This window comes from Myotis brandtii, unplaced genomic scaffold, assembly GCF_000412655.1.
Source record: "Myotis brandtii unplaced genomic scaffold, ASM41265v1 scaffold1601, whole genome shotgun sequence".
NCBI lineage: Eukaryota > Metazoa > Chordata > Mammalia > Chiroptera > Vespertilionidae > Myotis > Myotis brandtii.
In genome coordinates this window covers 94,357-107,701 of record NW_005355839.1, presented here as the reverse complement: position 1 = coordinate 107,701, position 13,345 = coordinate 94,357, and the positions used below count along the sequence as shown (strand labels likewise).

The 13,345-nt window shown below is 37.7% G+C and overlaps 1 protein-coding gene across 2 annotated transcripts in view; it reads left to right on the top strand.

The window, feature by feature from the left end:
- Positions 1-8,158: 8,158 nt before the first annotated feature.
- The window catches only part of LOC102245382 (eukaryotic translation initiation factor 1A, Y-chromosomal), a 46,376-nt gene continuing 41,189 nt past the window's right edge, over positions 8,159-13,345 (top strand). For both annotated transcript variants that reach the window (XM_014536322.1, XM_014536321.1), the window contains exons 1-2: positions 8,159-8,425; positions 11,945-12,028. In XM_014536322.1, the coding sequence (XP_014391808.1) occupies positions 8,410-8,425; positions 11,945-12,028 (100 nt within the window). In that variant the 5' untranslated portion in view covers positions 8,159-8,409. The remainder of the gene's footprint in view (positions 8,426-11,944; positions 12,029-13,345) is intronic.

Below are 13,345 nucleotides of genomic sequence, written 5' to 3'. Positions count from 1 at the left end.
GTCAAGGGCATGTACCTTGGTTGCGGGCACATCCCCGGTAGGAGGTGTGCAGGAGGCAGCTGATCGATGTTTCTCTCTCATCGATGTTTCTAACTCTCTGTCTCTCTCCCTTCCTCTCTGTAAAAAATCAAAAAAATATATTTTTTAAAAAAAATCTTGAGCAAAAAGAGATAATTTGTTTTCGAATGAAATAACTTCTTCTAACATCGAAAATGTGTTTCCTTTTCCCGTGTAGTTTATGATTAAGCTGATTTAGAGGAGACTTAATGTCTACCATGAAATAAAATTTTTGGATCCACTGATCTCAGGCCGAAAACCTACTTCTGCACATGCGCCACGAAGTTTCAATCGCACTGTACGTGCACGCCCGCACGTGGTATTTTGTGGAAGAGCCACACTCAAGGGGCCAAAGAGCCGCATGTGGCTCGAGAGCCGAGGTTTGCCGACCACTGGCCTAAACTTTGGATGTTGTTTGCCCCAACAAATAACCTATCTGGTGATGTCATCAAGTGGCCAGATAAAGTCTGTATGGTTTACACAGTCACTAAGATTATTTAAATTTGACTGTAATTTGTTATTGTAAATCTCAGAAGAAAAGTTTTAGTTCTCAATGATTCCCAGTCAAAGTATTGGAGAAAAATGAAACATTAATTTGGAGGATTGTAACCAAATATTTAAGAAAACTAGAAAAAGTCAGGATTCAGTTTAGTTGATAGGTAAGAAACAATATCCACAACTGTGTATTGTGGATTCTATTGAAGCACAATATTCCTCTAAAATCACCCTCAGTTTTATCAAAGAGCCAAATTAAGACCACTTTATCTACTTCATTAAGTCTAGTTTTAATTTGGCCTAATTATTTGGATAAACACAACAAGAATAGTAATTGATCATAGGCTCTTTTAAAACTGCTTTGCTGGAAAAGGACTTGTACACATGCATATTAGCATAACCAATGGACACAGACACTGGGGTGGTGGGGGCTCACCCGGGGTGGGAATAGCGGGGGGTGTCTGTTGAGGAAAAAAGAGACATATGTAAAACTTCAGACAATAAGAAATATTAAAAAACAACTGCTTTGCTGGAATCAATCTCAATCAGATTGAGCTTTAATTAACTTCTAAGGGAACAGAAGTCAAGGCACACAGTTCCCATCAGAGTTTGCCTGTAATACCTATAGGTTTGGGTGAATTCCTCAAGTTCTCCTCCTCCCTCCTCCCCTAAATGTCTGTAGGTTCTTTGCCTCACAGAAGCAAGCTTTGTTTCTTACCTGGAAAGACTGCCATGAACCATATGAATAAGCAAGGTACCAAGCAGTGTTTCTACGGGACTTTAACTAGCTTCCAAAGGGAATCTTAATTTCTTAGAGCTTTCTGGTGACATCCAGAGTCTGGGCATGTCTCTGTCAGTCATGACATTTCAATTAAAGTCTTAGTTAATAAAACCAATTTCCAATTGTGTCCTATTATAAAGAGATCAGATTCTTGTTGGATTCATACAAACAAACATATTGCCATGGAAATAATAGTGCTCACTAACAGTTTCCAAATTCTGGAGGGGTCAAGTAGGGATAAAAATATAAATGCTATAATATTGATTACAAAGGTATACTTTATTAAATTGCTTTAGAAAAAAGTTTTCTTATATTTGGAAAGCAAAAGGAAAATCCTTGTCTTTTAACAAAGTTATAAATAACTAGAATCTAATTCTGTATTAGCTTACTTTTGATATTTAAATTAATTAAATTGACTATTCAGCCTAATTGTATAACTTCTGTTATAGATATCTCTTACAGATACCAGAGAGGTATTGTCAGACAGCTTCCTGAGTCTTAAGGAGATGGCTGTCCTTTCCTTCTTTCTTACCTTCTCGTATGAATGAATTCAAATAAGTGACCACAGATGATTGTGTTGTGATAAAGCCAGTTTACTAAAAAATTAAAGCAAGCAAATTTATTAAAGAAGCAAAATAAGCAAATGTAATAAGCTATATCTGAGCTGGGGCTCAGATGGGCTTTCCCAACTAGATTGGAAAAATGAGTCTGATGGGGAGTCAGGGGGTTATAAATCCTTCTGTCTAAAGGTTTCAAAATTTCTTGCCAAATATTTTGGTACACATTAATGTTCAAGATCCCCTTTTTATTTTGTTATGGCCTTCCTAGAATTCATGAGAAGCACCTGGCAATTTTATCTTGTCAAGCCCCAAGACTGCTGGCTTCTTTGTTTAGGGAGAGAAATAAAACTGCCTGTAAGGACAGAAAAGGGCCTCTCCTTTTCTTTGCTATGGTCTTCCATAATTTATGAGATGCACCTGGTAATTAAACAAATTAAACACAGAGATTGTTGGCTCCCTTGATTCAAGCTGCCCTTCTAACAACAATGAAATAAGACTATACTCCCAAGGTTGCATTCTTCTATCCCGCTCCTCCCTGCTGTTTTAACAGGAGTAATTTGAACCAAGAAGTCTCTAGTTAGTAGAAAGTTCTCTCCTATTTAGACAAGCATCTTTTGAGCTCCTCATAACTTTTGTTCTAAGTTTGTTTTATAGGCTGGGAAAAATAATAAGATACCTACCAGGACATTTGTTGGACTGTTTCCTGGAAAGCCAACAAACTAACTTTTCAAGAAAAATCTCAGGATTTGGTCAACTTCAACAGTCTCCCTTCCTCCCTTGTCACCTAGCATCAGCAACTGCTAGCTCTTTAAAAGTTCATGTCACTCTTTCTTCCATGCCTGTGTTGACTATCAATACATTGGCCCTTTCCTTCCTTGAAAAGTAAAACAAATTTCCTCCCTGCACCTCTTCTCTTAGTAGTGAATTCTTTCATAGCTCCTGTCACTGGCCAAACTATAACTCCCATACGGGGAGTTGTTAACTTCTCTTTTCCTACTTCTGAGGCTTGCAGCTAGGGGAGCAGTGGGTCAGTGGAACTTCACCTGGGCTAACCACGTAAGACTCCAGAACAGCGGTTCTCAACCTGTGGGTCGTGACCCCTTTGGGGGTTGAACGACCCTTTCAAAGGGGTCGCCTAAGACCTTCAGAAAACACATATATAATTACATATTGCTTTTGTGATTAATCACAATGCTTTAATTATGTTCAATTTGTAGTAATGAAAATACATCCTGCATATCAGATATTTACATTATGATTCATAACAGTAGCAAATTACAGTTATGAAATAGCAACGAAAATAATTTATGGTTGGGGGTTACCACGACATGAGGAACTGTATTAAATGGTCACAGCATTAAGAAGGTTGAGAACCACTGCTCTAGAAGTTCAGTTCCTCTCTTTCTCCTCTTTAATTTTGTGCATGCTCTCCTTGATGCCCCTTCTCCTCGGTCAGCAATTGGAAGTCTCATTGAGTCTGGGGATGCTAGTGTTGTAGTGTACCCCACAAATCACACAAGGATGCCTCAAGAAGTCAAATTAAGGAGCCACATTTATTCCAAAGCCGGTGGCTACGAGGGGGCAAAAGCTCTCTAAATCTCATAGCCCTGAATGGCAGTAACATCAGGCTTATAAAGGCAAAAATCACAAAGGTATAGATTACATCTCTAGGTTTGGAATGAGGAACCAGTTTGCTAAAACAGTTAGTTAAGGAAGCTAAATTGAGCAATTTAGTTATCTACAAAGATTAATTATAGTTTTAGGTCTATAAAAGTGGAGCCACTGAGTCAATGGAAAACATTCCTGGAGCCATTGAAACAAAGAAATTTTTGCTGTTCTGGTTCCCAGGTTCAGAAAAATGTCTTTTGTAAAGATCACAGTCAATGGGGTATACAACTGAATGGGTGATTTATATAAGTTCAGGAGATCAATATAACTTCTCTATTTTAGCAAGCAAACGATTACAGAAGCCAGAATAGCAGGGTTAAAGTTTAAACAGCAGTTTTTATCTGAGATGAAAGCTACTATCTTCATTAGCAGCCTCTAGATTTGAAGGGACAATCCTTTCTCTCTGCAAGTCTGGGTCCTTAATGGGCCTGAAAACATAGTGCCAGGTTTGTTACTTTGGGATTTGGCTGCAGACACTTCCAGCTGTCTCCCAGTTTATTTTGTTTCAGGTCCAAGGTTACTTGCCAAACCCTAATACTGCCTTTTTTTTTTCTTCCTTTCCCCTTCCTTCCTTTTTTCCCTGCATTCTCTTGTTAGGGAGGCTTTAAGCATTTGCTTTCTAGTGTCCTTGGTTTTGGAAGAAAATGGCTTGTTAATTTACAAGCCAGCTAAAAAGCTGTCCAAACTTCTTTGCCTTGTTTAATTTTCTTGTCAAAGTTTCCCTATTCCACTTCCTTAGAAAATTTTCCAGCTTCTCACAATCCTGTGACATTTCCTCTCAAATTTCTCGTCACAAACTTGTACAATTTTTCTTGTTCTTTTACTTTGCTTCTTTTTACCCATTCAGAAATAACTAGTTTTAGGACAACTCAGTTGCTTCCTTTTTCTTTTAAAAAATGTATCTCCATGCTATGTACCTTCTATTGCTAAAACCATTATTTTTTTCCAACTTAATTAGAATTTAAAAAAAGTATTAGAAGATTTAATTTTTAGGGACAACTAAAAATAAACAATTAGCATTCCTTACATTGGCAAATGCATTTTATAAACTTGTAGAAACATAGGCTTCTCTATTGGCAAATATCTCACACTTTTAAGGGATATCTTTCTAATATATAATACAGTCATCAACAGCTCCAAATCTATCTGATAGCTTCTTTGTAATAAAAAGCCAAAAGTAGATGAACATAAGACTTGTCTAGCAATGAATATTTCAGTATTTTACCTTATTACAAAATATCTAGATATTTAATAATCTTTATTTTTGCTCACATAGCTGAGGTTTTGGGGTTTTGATTTTTTTAAATAAGAATTACTGCCTTAACCGGTTTGGCTCAGTGGATAGAGCGTCGGCCTGCGGACTGAAGGATCCCAGGTTCAATTCTGGTCAAGGGCATGTACCTTGGTTGCAGGCATATCCCCAGTAGCGGGTGTGCAGGAGGCAGCTGATTGATGTTTCTAACTCTCTATCCCTCTCCCTTTCTCTCTGTAAAAAATCAATAAATATATTGTTTTAAAAAGTTAAAAAAATAAAATAAAAGTATTACCACCTAGAAACTTGCATTTTATTTATTTTTAAATTTATCTTTATTGTTGAAAATATTTCAAATGTCCTCATTGTTTGCCGCCCTCCCCCCCTCCCCCATTGACCCCTTCCACCATGCACCTGACCCACCTAGGCCATCACCATTCTGTTGTTTGTCTACGGACTATGCATATATGCATATAAGTTTCCTAGTTAATCACTCTTCCCCAGCCTCCCATCCTACCTTCCCTCTGAAATTCATCAGTCTGTTCCATGCTTCTATGTCTCTGGATCTGTTTTGTTCATCAGCTTATTTTGTTCATTAGATTCCACATATGTGTGAGATCATATGATATTTATCTTTCTCTGACTAGCTTATTTCACTTAGCATAATAATCTCCAGGTCTATCCATGCTGTTGCAAATGGTAAGAGTTCTGTCTTTTTTTTACAGCTTAGGCTTTTTTATATATATTTAATCCCATTCGTTTATTTTCTTTGCCTTGGGAGATGTATCAGTAAACATATTGCTACAAGAGATGTTTGATATTTTGCTGCCTATGGTTTCTTTAAAAATTATGGTTTCTGAAAGGGTTAAAGAGAATAAAACAAGGCAGAGAAAGACTTATTGTGCTTAACAGATATCTTGCAGAAAGCTTGCAGCCTTGAGCACAGCATAGCTCAGATAACCAGAAGACACCTGGCATGGGAGGAACCAAGGATGGACTAGACCCTTACATTAGCAGAGCAGCTTGCAGCCAGCAAGATTAATAAAAACCTATCCCTGCTCTCTTGGCTGATGCCTTTCTTGGTCTCAGCCCACCTGCACCCAGGTGTCGAAAATAAAATCTTTTTTGATATATTATGGCCTCATGTCATAGGTGCACAACCCTGGCCCACTTCAAACCTTTCATTTTCATGACTTACATTTAAGTCTTTTACTCATCTTCAGTTTATTCTTGTGTATGGTATAAGTCGATGATCTAGTTTAAACTTTTAGCATGTGTCTGTCCAGTTTTTCCAACACCATTTATTGAAGAGACTGTCTTTACTCCATTGTATATTCTTGCCTCCTTTGTCAAATATTAATGGACCATAATGGTGTGGGTCAATTTCTGGGATCTCTGTGCTGTTCCATTGATCCATATACCTGTTCTTGTGCCAGTACCAAGCTTTGAGTATAGACGGTTTTTTAAAAATAGATTTTTATTGATTTCAGAGAAGGAAGAAGGAGAGAGAGATAGAAACATCCATGAGCAGAGAGAATCATGGGTCAGCTGCCTCCTGCAAGTCCCCCACTGGGGATCAAGCCCACAATCCGGGCATGTTCCCTTGACCGGAATTGATTGTTCCATTGATCCATATACCTGTTCTTGTGCCAGTACCAAGCTTTGAGTATAGACGGTTTTTTAAAAATAGATTTTTATTGATTTCAGAGAAGGAAGAAGGAGAGAGAGATAGAAACATCCATGAGCAGAGAGAATCATGGGTCAGCTGCCTCCTGCAAGTCCCCCACTGGGGATCAAGCCCACAATCCGGGCATGTTCCCTTGACCGGAATTGATCCTGGGATCTTTCAGTTCGCAGGCCGATGCTCTATCCACTGAGCCAAACCAGCCAGTACGAGTATAGCGGTTTTGTAATATAACTTGATACCTGGCATTGTGATTCCTCGAACTTTGTTCTTCTTTCTCAAGATTGCTGCAGCTATTGTGGGCTTTTTATGGTATCATATAAATTTTTGGAGGGTTAATTCTAGATCTCTGAAATATGCCGTTGGTATTTTCATAGGGTTTTCATTGAATCTGTAGATTGCTTTATTTAATGTGGATATTTTAATGACGATTTTACCAAGTCATGAACAAGGTATATTCTTTCACTTGTTTATACCTTACTCTCTCTTGTTTCAATGTCCTATAGTTTACCTCCTTCGTTAAGTTTATTCTTAAGTATCTTAATTTATTGTGGCAATGGTAAATGGGATTGTTTTCTTAGTTTCTCTTTCTGAGAGTTCAATATTGGTGTATAAAATTGCCATTAATTTCTAGATGTTGCTTTTGTATCCTACTACCTTGCCAAATTCATTTATTAAATCTAGTTGTTTCCTGGTGGAGTCATTAGGGTTTTCTATGTACAGTATCATTTCATCTGTAAATAATGACAGTTTTATTTTATTTTCTCCAACTTGAAAACCTTTTATTTCTTCTTCTTGTCTGATCTGTGGCTAGAACTTTCAGTACTACATTGAATAAAAGGGGTGACAGTGGACATCCCTGTCTTGTTCCTGTTCTTAGGGGAAATGGTCTTAGTTTTTGCCCATTGAGTATGATGTTGGCTGTGGGTTTGTCATATATGGTTTTTATTATGTTGAGGTATGAGCCCTATATTTGATCTCCCAGTTGAGGGGACCATTTGCCTATTAGGCTTTTATTATATAGGATTAGGTGTGGATAATGAACATTAGGTGATCTGGATTGCTTTATTTCAAAGTGTAATGAAAGGGTTAGTTGGAGGCTGGATGTATATTGATTCAAGCCTGGGAAGGTGAATAACTTAAGTCCCTAGGATATTTACAGTAACAATAGAATAATTTCTCATGATTCAATACTATTTTAGTAATGTAGCAGATTGATTACAGTGAATCCATTTTATTTCTTCATTATTACATAGTAATTATATTACAATACATAGTATATTTAATATCTTGTACACCTTAAACTTACACATTATAAAAGTATTACATTTTAATTTGAAAAATAAAAAGGGGAAATTAAAGAAGAAAACGTAGTAACAAACATCTTACACATTGTGTGTCTTGCCCTTCATCAGTATTCCAAGTTTAGCTGAGCAATTTTAGGTAAGAAGTTAGAGCTGATGAATCAGCAACTTCTAGAAACTGCTAGATAGGAATGTTACAAAGCAGTCGCTAGTGGTAGTACACGGCTTTTTATTTTCCCCCAGCTCCGCCTCTCGGTGGTTTTCCAAGGATTTATTTACTTTATCTTGAGCCCATTACCACGTTAGCATCTCTTGCTTTAACAGGCGTCAGTCACTCTGGTACGCAGGCGCAGTAGATGGGGACGGTGGGAGGAAGGGGAAGGAAGCGAGGAGAGGAGGCGGGCCCAAGTGAAGGCGCGGAAAAACGACGCCAGCGGCTGCGGCGCCATTTGCTTATGTAGAAGCGTGGTTGTCTCCTCATCGCTGTGGAACTCAGTTGCGTCACTGTTTCTCGACGTATGTGATTGTTTCGTCTTGTGTGCCTCTTGGAGGAGTCGCCGTTGCGCAGGCACCATCAGATCCCCAACCGCCCGGAAGCCGGCACCATCATGCCCAAGAATAAAGGTAGCTCCCTAGTACCACGGTCTGTTCAGTCCAGTGCTTTCAGCCGTGGTTCGGGACCAAACCGCATTTACCAGTCTTCCTTTCCTTTTTCGGCTGGGCGATCCGGGCGTTCTGGGTTCGGGAGAGGAGCTGAGAAGTTTACTCACATTGGGTTGGAGCCGACGCCATTTTTGTAGGGATTCCAGCACCGTTACAGGGATTCCTGAGACCTGGTCCTTCAGGCCTTCCCAAGACTTCTGAATCAGTTTTTAGCTTTCACGGATTAATTCCTGCTTCTCTGGTTTCTTTATGGGCAGTTAACTTGTTGAAGATACTCCCTCTTAACAGTATGCGAATTCTTGACACGTACTTGGCTTAATCTTTGGAGATTCACTTTCGTCCAGCCATTCACAGAGTTTAACATTCTTTTCTAAAAGATGTGTTAAATATTTAGCAGAGTTTTCAGCCTTCGTTTCTAGTAACATTGTGGCGTAAAGATTTCTACCTGCTCTTTTATTTTACTAAGGCAAACCGTTTACAAAGCGTCATAATTGAGAACAAATTTACTCAGAACTTCCAAAATTAGACTCCTCGCGTGTAAAGCAGAACACTTGCACACTAATTTTTGAAAGAAATTCTGCAACTTGTTACAGACCAGAGATGTTCTGATACTTTAAATGGCCTTATAATATCTCCAGAAAAACGCGACTATACAAACCTGAGAATGTATTTTTCACAAGAAACGGCCTTTTTTCACAGCCTACAAGAAATCTTTAATAATTCATTCTTAGGTTCCAGACCTACCTATGTTCTCCTTTTTGCTTCACAGGTGGCTCCAGGGATTCTTCATTTCCTCTTTGTACATGTCACCACTTATTCCTCGCGGTTCTTGATCCCAGTTCCGTGCATTCGGTGCAATGTTGTCTGGATCCCCCAAATCAATTGTCTAAATCCTTTTTGTACCAATGGTTTACTGTTAATTTCTGGGAGAGACAGAGTATTTTGCTAACTATATGATAGAAAATGCTGATAGCTTTCTGCTAGTCTCTAAAATTGAAGATTAACTCACAGATGATAACTAGATCACTTTAAAAGGGGTCTTACCTTTATTTCTAGTGATGAGATTTTCAAGTATATAACTCACTAACCTGTATACTCTAAAATGAATAGTCCTGTTTAGGAACATTGAGTTACTAAAAATTGGCACTTAATAGCTGTTTAATGTTGTTGATGCTATTTCTCTGTACAAATCCACCCTTAGACAAATAAGTTTTCCTTTGGTTCTTTAGGACTTTTAAACTAAATGCCTAAGAAAGGTATTTGATTTGTTTAGGGAAGATTGTGAATTTTGGTTTAGTTTACTTTTAAAAAGAGGACAAAATAAAATATTAGAATACACAATTTATATGATCTGTTCCAATCTTTTTCAAGAGAGATTTTAAACTATATTCTATTACATGGCATGACAATATTGGGGTGAGTAGGGTATGGTTAATTCAGGTAAATTGACAACAAGTCATTTTTATATTTAAGGCACAACAAAAAGAATATATATAATAATAATAAGTTGGAACTTACACTTCTGAATTTAAAAATTGCAACAGAGTTGCATTTAAAGTCCCCTGTACCCATCTTTCAAATCTCTCCTATTCTGGAGGTAATCATTCTGAATTTTTATATTTTAAATCCATATGTCAAACCAGTCTGTTACCTCTTGAGTTACGGGTTAAAGGGTTCTTTTTAAAAGTCCTAAGTTTTTGAGGTGAGTTTTACTAATGTAGACAGAAAACTCTTCCTGTTTTTCTTTTTTTGTATATTTTCTTTATACATTGGGCCATATATTGACTATTGTTTTGGGCTCATTCTCATTGAGCTTTTCTTCAGAAATCTGAGAAACCAGTCTTCAAATCAGAAAAAAAGGCATCCTCTGCTCCATTTTTGAAGAGCATTTGGAATAACATGCTTCTACACTTCAAGGGTATTGTTACATGTATTTAAAAATTGCCACTCCTTTAGAAATGGATGAAATACTTTTGGTTTGCTCTTTTGAAAAAATGGCAAATGCTTGTATATATATGTTTTAGTATGCAAAGCAGTTATAATCCTTGCCCTAATGGATCCTAAGGGCTTTCCCTTCTAGGAAGTCAGGTTAGATGTATCCTAATGCATAAGATAGTGAATATAGATGTATTGAGAACTTGGGGAGGTCCACATCCCTTTTTTTAAAATACAGATTTTATTGATTTTTTACAGAGAGGAAGGTAGAGGGATAGAGAGTCAGAAACATTGATGAGAGAGAAACATCGATCAGCTGCCTCCTGCACACTCCCTACTGGGGATGTGCCCGCAACCAAGGTACATGCCCTTGACCAGAATTGAACCTGGGACCCTTGAGTCCGCAGGCCGAGGCTCTCTCCACTGAGCCAAACTGGTTAGGGCAGTCCACATCCCTTTTACTACATCACAGAGCAATGGGAGACTGCTCCAGAAAGAACGGTCCTAGAAGATACATTCAAGAACATATATGCTGTCTTTACAGTGGCCAGTTGCACATTTTAAATTTTGCTTGGGATGTGAACTTTTTGTTTTGAACTCTTCCCAGGAGTCCCTATTGTTACCACTTACAGCTTCTCTTTCACCTATTGTAAATGACTACTTTGTAGTTTAGTTCCTGGAATAGGAATAAGATGCTATGGAGAAGAGCCCTAGTTCCTTAATTATTCGGTAGAAAGTCTCACAGTGAAATAAAATTATAACCATCCAAATATGTTCAACTATAATAAAAGCGAACATTGAAAAATTTTAAGTATTTTATATCTTAGCATGGTGGTTAAAGTAGAGGACTAAATAATATTCCTTCTTTGATGATGGGAATGAAAATTATTATAGCTCATCAAAAGATGATGGAAGTGAAAACATAACCTTTAACTCAGAAATTCTATGTAAATTTACCCTTTGGATGTTTTTTTATGGAATAATCTTCAATTCAGCATTATTTAACAACAATGAAACATTAGAAATAACCAAAATAAGGGATTAAATATACTTTAACCATTTAACTGTCCATCGTAGTTTGTGGTTATTGACATCAAAAGACATTTAACACAAATTATTTAGTGGATTATAAAAGAGTTCTATTTTTATTTGGAAAGCTTAGGTCATAAGATGTTAATAGTTTTCTCTGATAATGGAACTTTTACTCTGCTTATTTATGTTTATATAAGACATACTTTTATGTCCGAAAAATTCAAATACAAATGTTGAAAAGGATAGGGGGTTAATATAGTTTAACCTGGTAAAAGACTACAGAGAACTTTGGCACATTAAAATGTAACTGATTAGGTAACCAAATGAAGTTAATACTTAAAAATCTTACTTAGAGTTCTGTTAGTGTTATACTGTGATTTAAATATTGATATATTTTATTTTTCTCTAAGTGATTTTGTAAAGCTTATGGGCCTTATTCTAGCTTGTTTCATAATAATGTAAAATATACATTAATACATTTGACCTTTTTTATTCACTTTTTTGTTCAATTAGGTAAAGGAGGTAAAAACAGGCGTAGAGGTAAGAATGAGAATGAATCTGAAAAAAGAGAATTGGTCTTTAAAGAGGATGGCCAAGGTAAGTTTTTTAAAAATTATTAACATTTTTATTTTTAGTGTGAATTTTAGTCTTTAACATCAAATGGATCAAATTCATAATCTTAAGTAGTTATTGCAGTGTCTCTACTTTGCTTTTCCTCATTTGTAATCCTTTTTACTTCTTCAGAATTTGTTTATTAAATAATTGATTATATACTAGGTCTAGGTAGAAGATTAATTGGTGGCATTTTTGTAACTAGAGTTTCTTTTGTTTTGTGAAGAAGAGCATGATTTGACAGTGCATTTTAATTTTAGGGATGAGAGCAAATTAAATCTGTATGCTATCATTGAAAATTTCATACTCTAGTATGGTGGTAATGAGTAATGTTATATATTATTCAATAGACTGTGGTTGTTTGTGACCATGGTAATTTGTTATTAGTTCTCTAATGCCAATAGTATATCCTATATAATAAAAGAGAAACATGCAAAATAACTTTTCCTCTGATACACTCAAGCTACGCCCACAAGCCAATCGGAGTGGGTATGAAAATTAACCCAACTAAGATGGCGGAAGCCATAGAGCTGGAGTGAGTAGGAGGCTTGGGTTGCCCTGGGCGATGGAGGAAGCCAAGCTTCCTGCCTGCCCTGGCTGGCCCTGGGCTATGCTCAAAACTACAAAGTTTCAATTATAGAAAATAAATAAATCCCAGAAAAAAAGGAGAGGCTGGGAGCTAGGGTCCCGGGGGGGCGTGGCCGGCCTGAAAATGGCCCTCAGCCCCTCACCCAGGCTGGCCAAACCCCCATGGGGTGAGGGTCCCCACTGGGGGGCTTGGCCAGCCTGAAAACAGCAATCAGCCCCTCATCCAGGCTGGCCAGGCACCCCAGCGGGACCCCCACTCTGACCCAGGACACCCTTCAGGGCAAACCAGCCAGCACCCTCCCATGCACCAGGCCTCTGTCCTATATAATAAAAGGGTAACATGCAAATTGACCCTAACAGCAGAACGACTAGGAATGACTGGTCACTATGACACACACTGACCACCAGGGGGCAGATGCTCAATGCAGCAGCTGTCCCTTGGTGGTGAGTGCGCTCCACAGGGGGAGCTCTGTTCAGCCAAAAGCCAGGCTGATGGCTGCCAGCATGGCGGTGGTGGTGCGAAATTTTTGTGCACCGGGCCTCTAGTAATGTTATAATTGACAATACTATTGGATTAAAACTGTATTCCAAGATACAAAAAATTAAGATAATAAATTGATTGGAGCATTTGGTTTTTTGTTTTTTTTTTATAAAATCTTTATTGTTCAGATTACATTTGTTCCTCTTTTTTTTTCCCCCCATAACTCCCCTCCT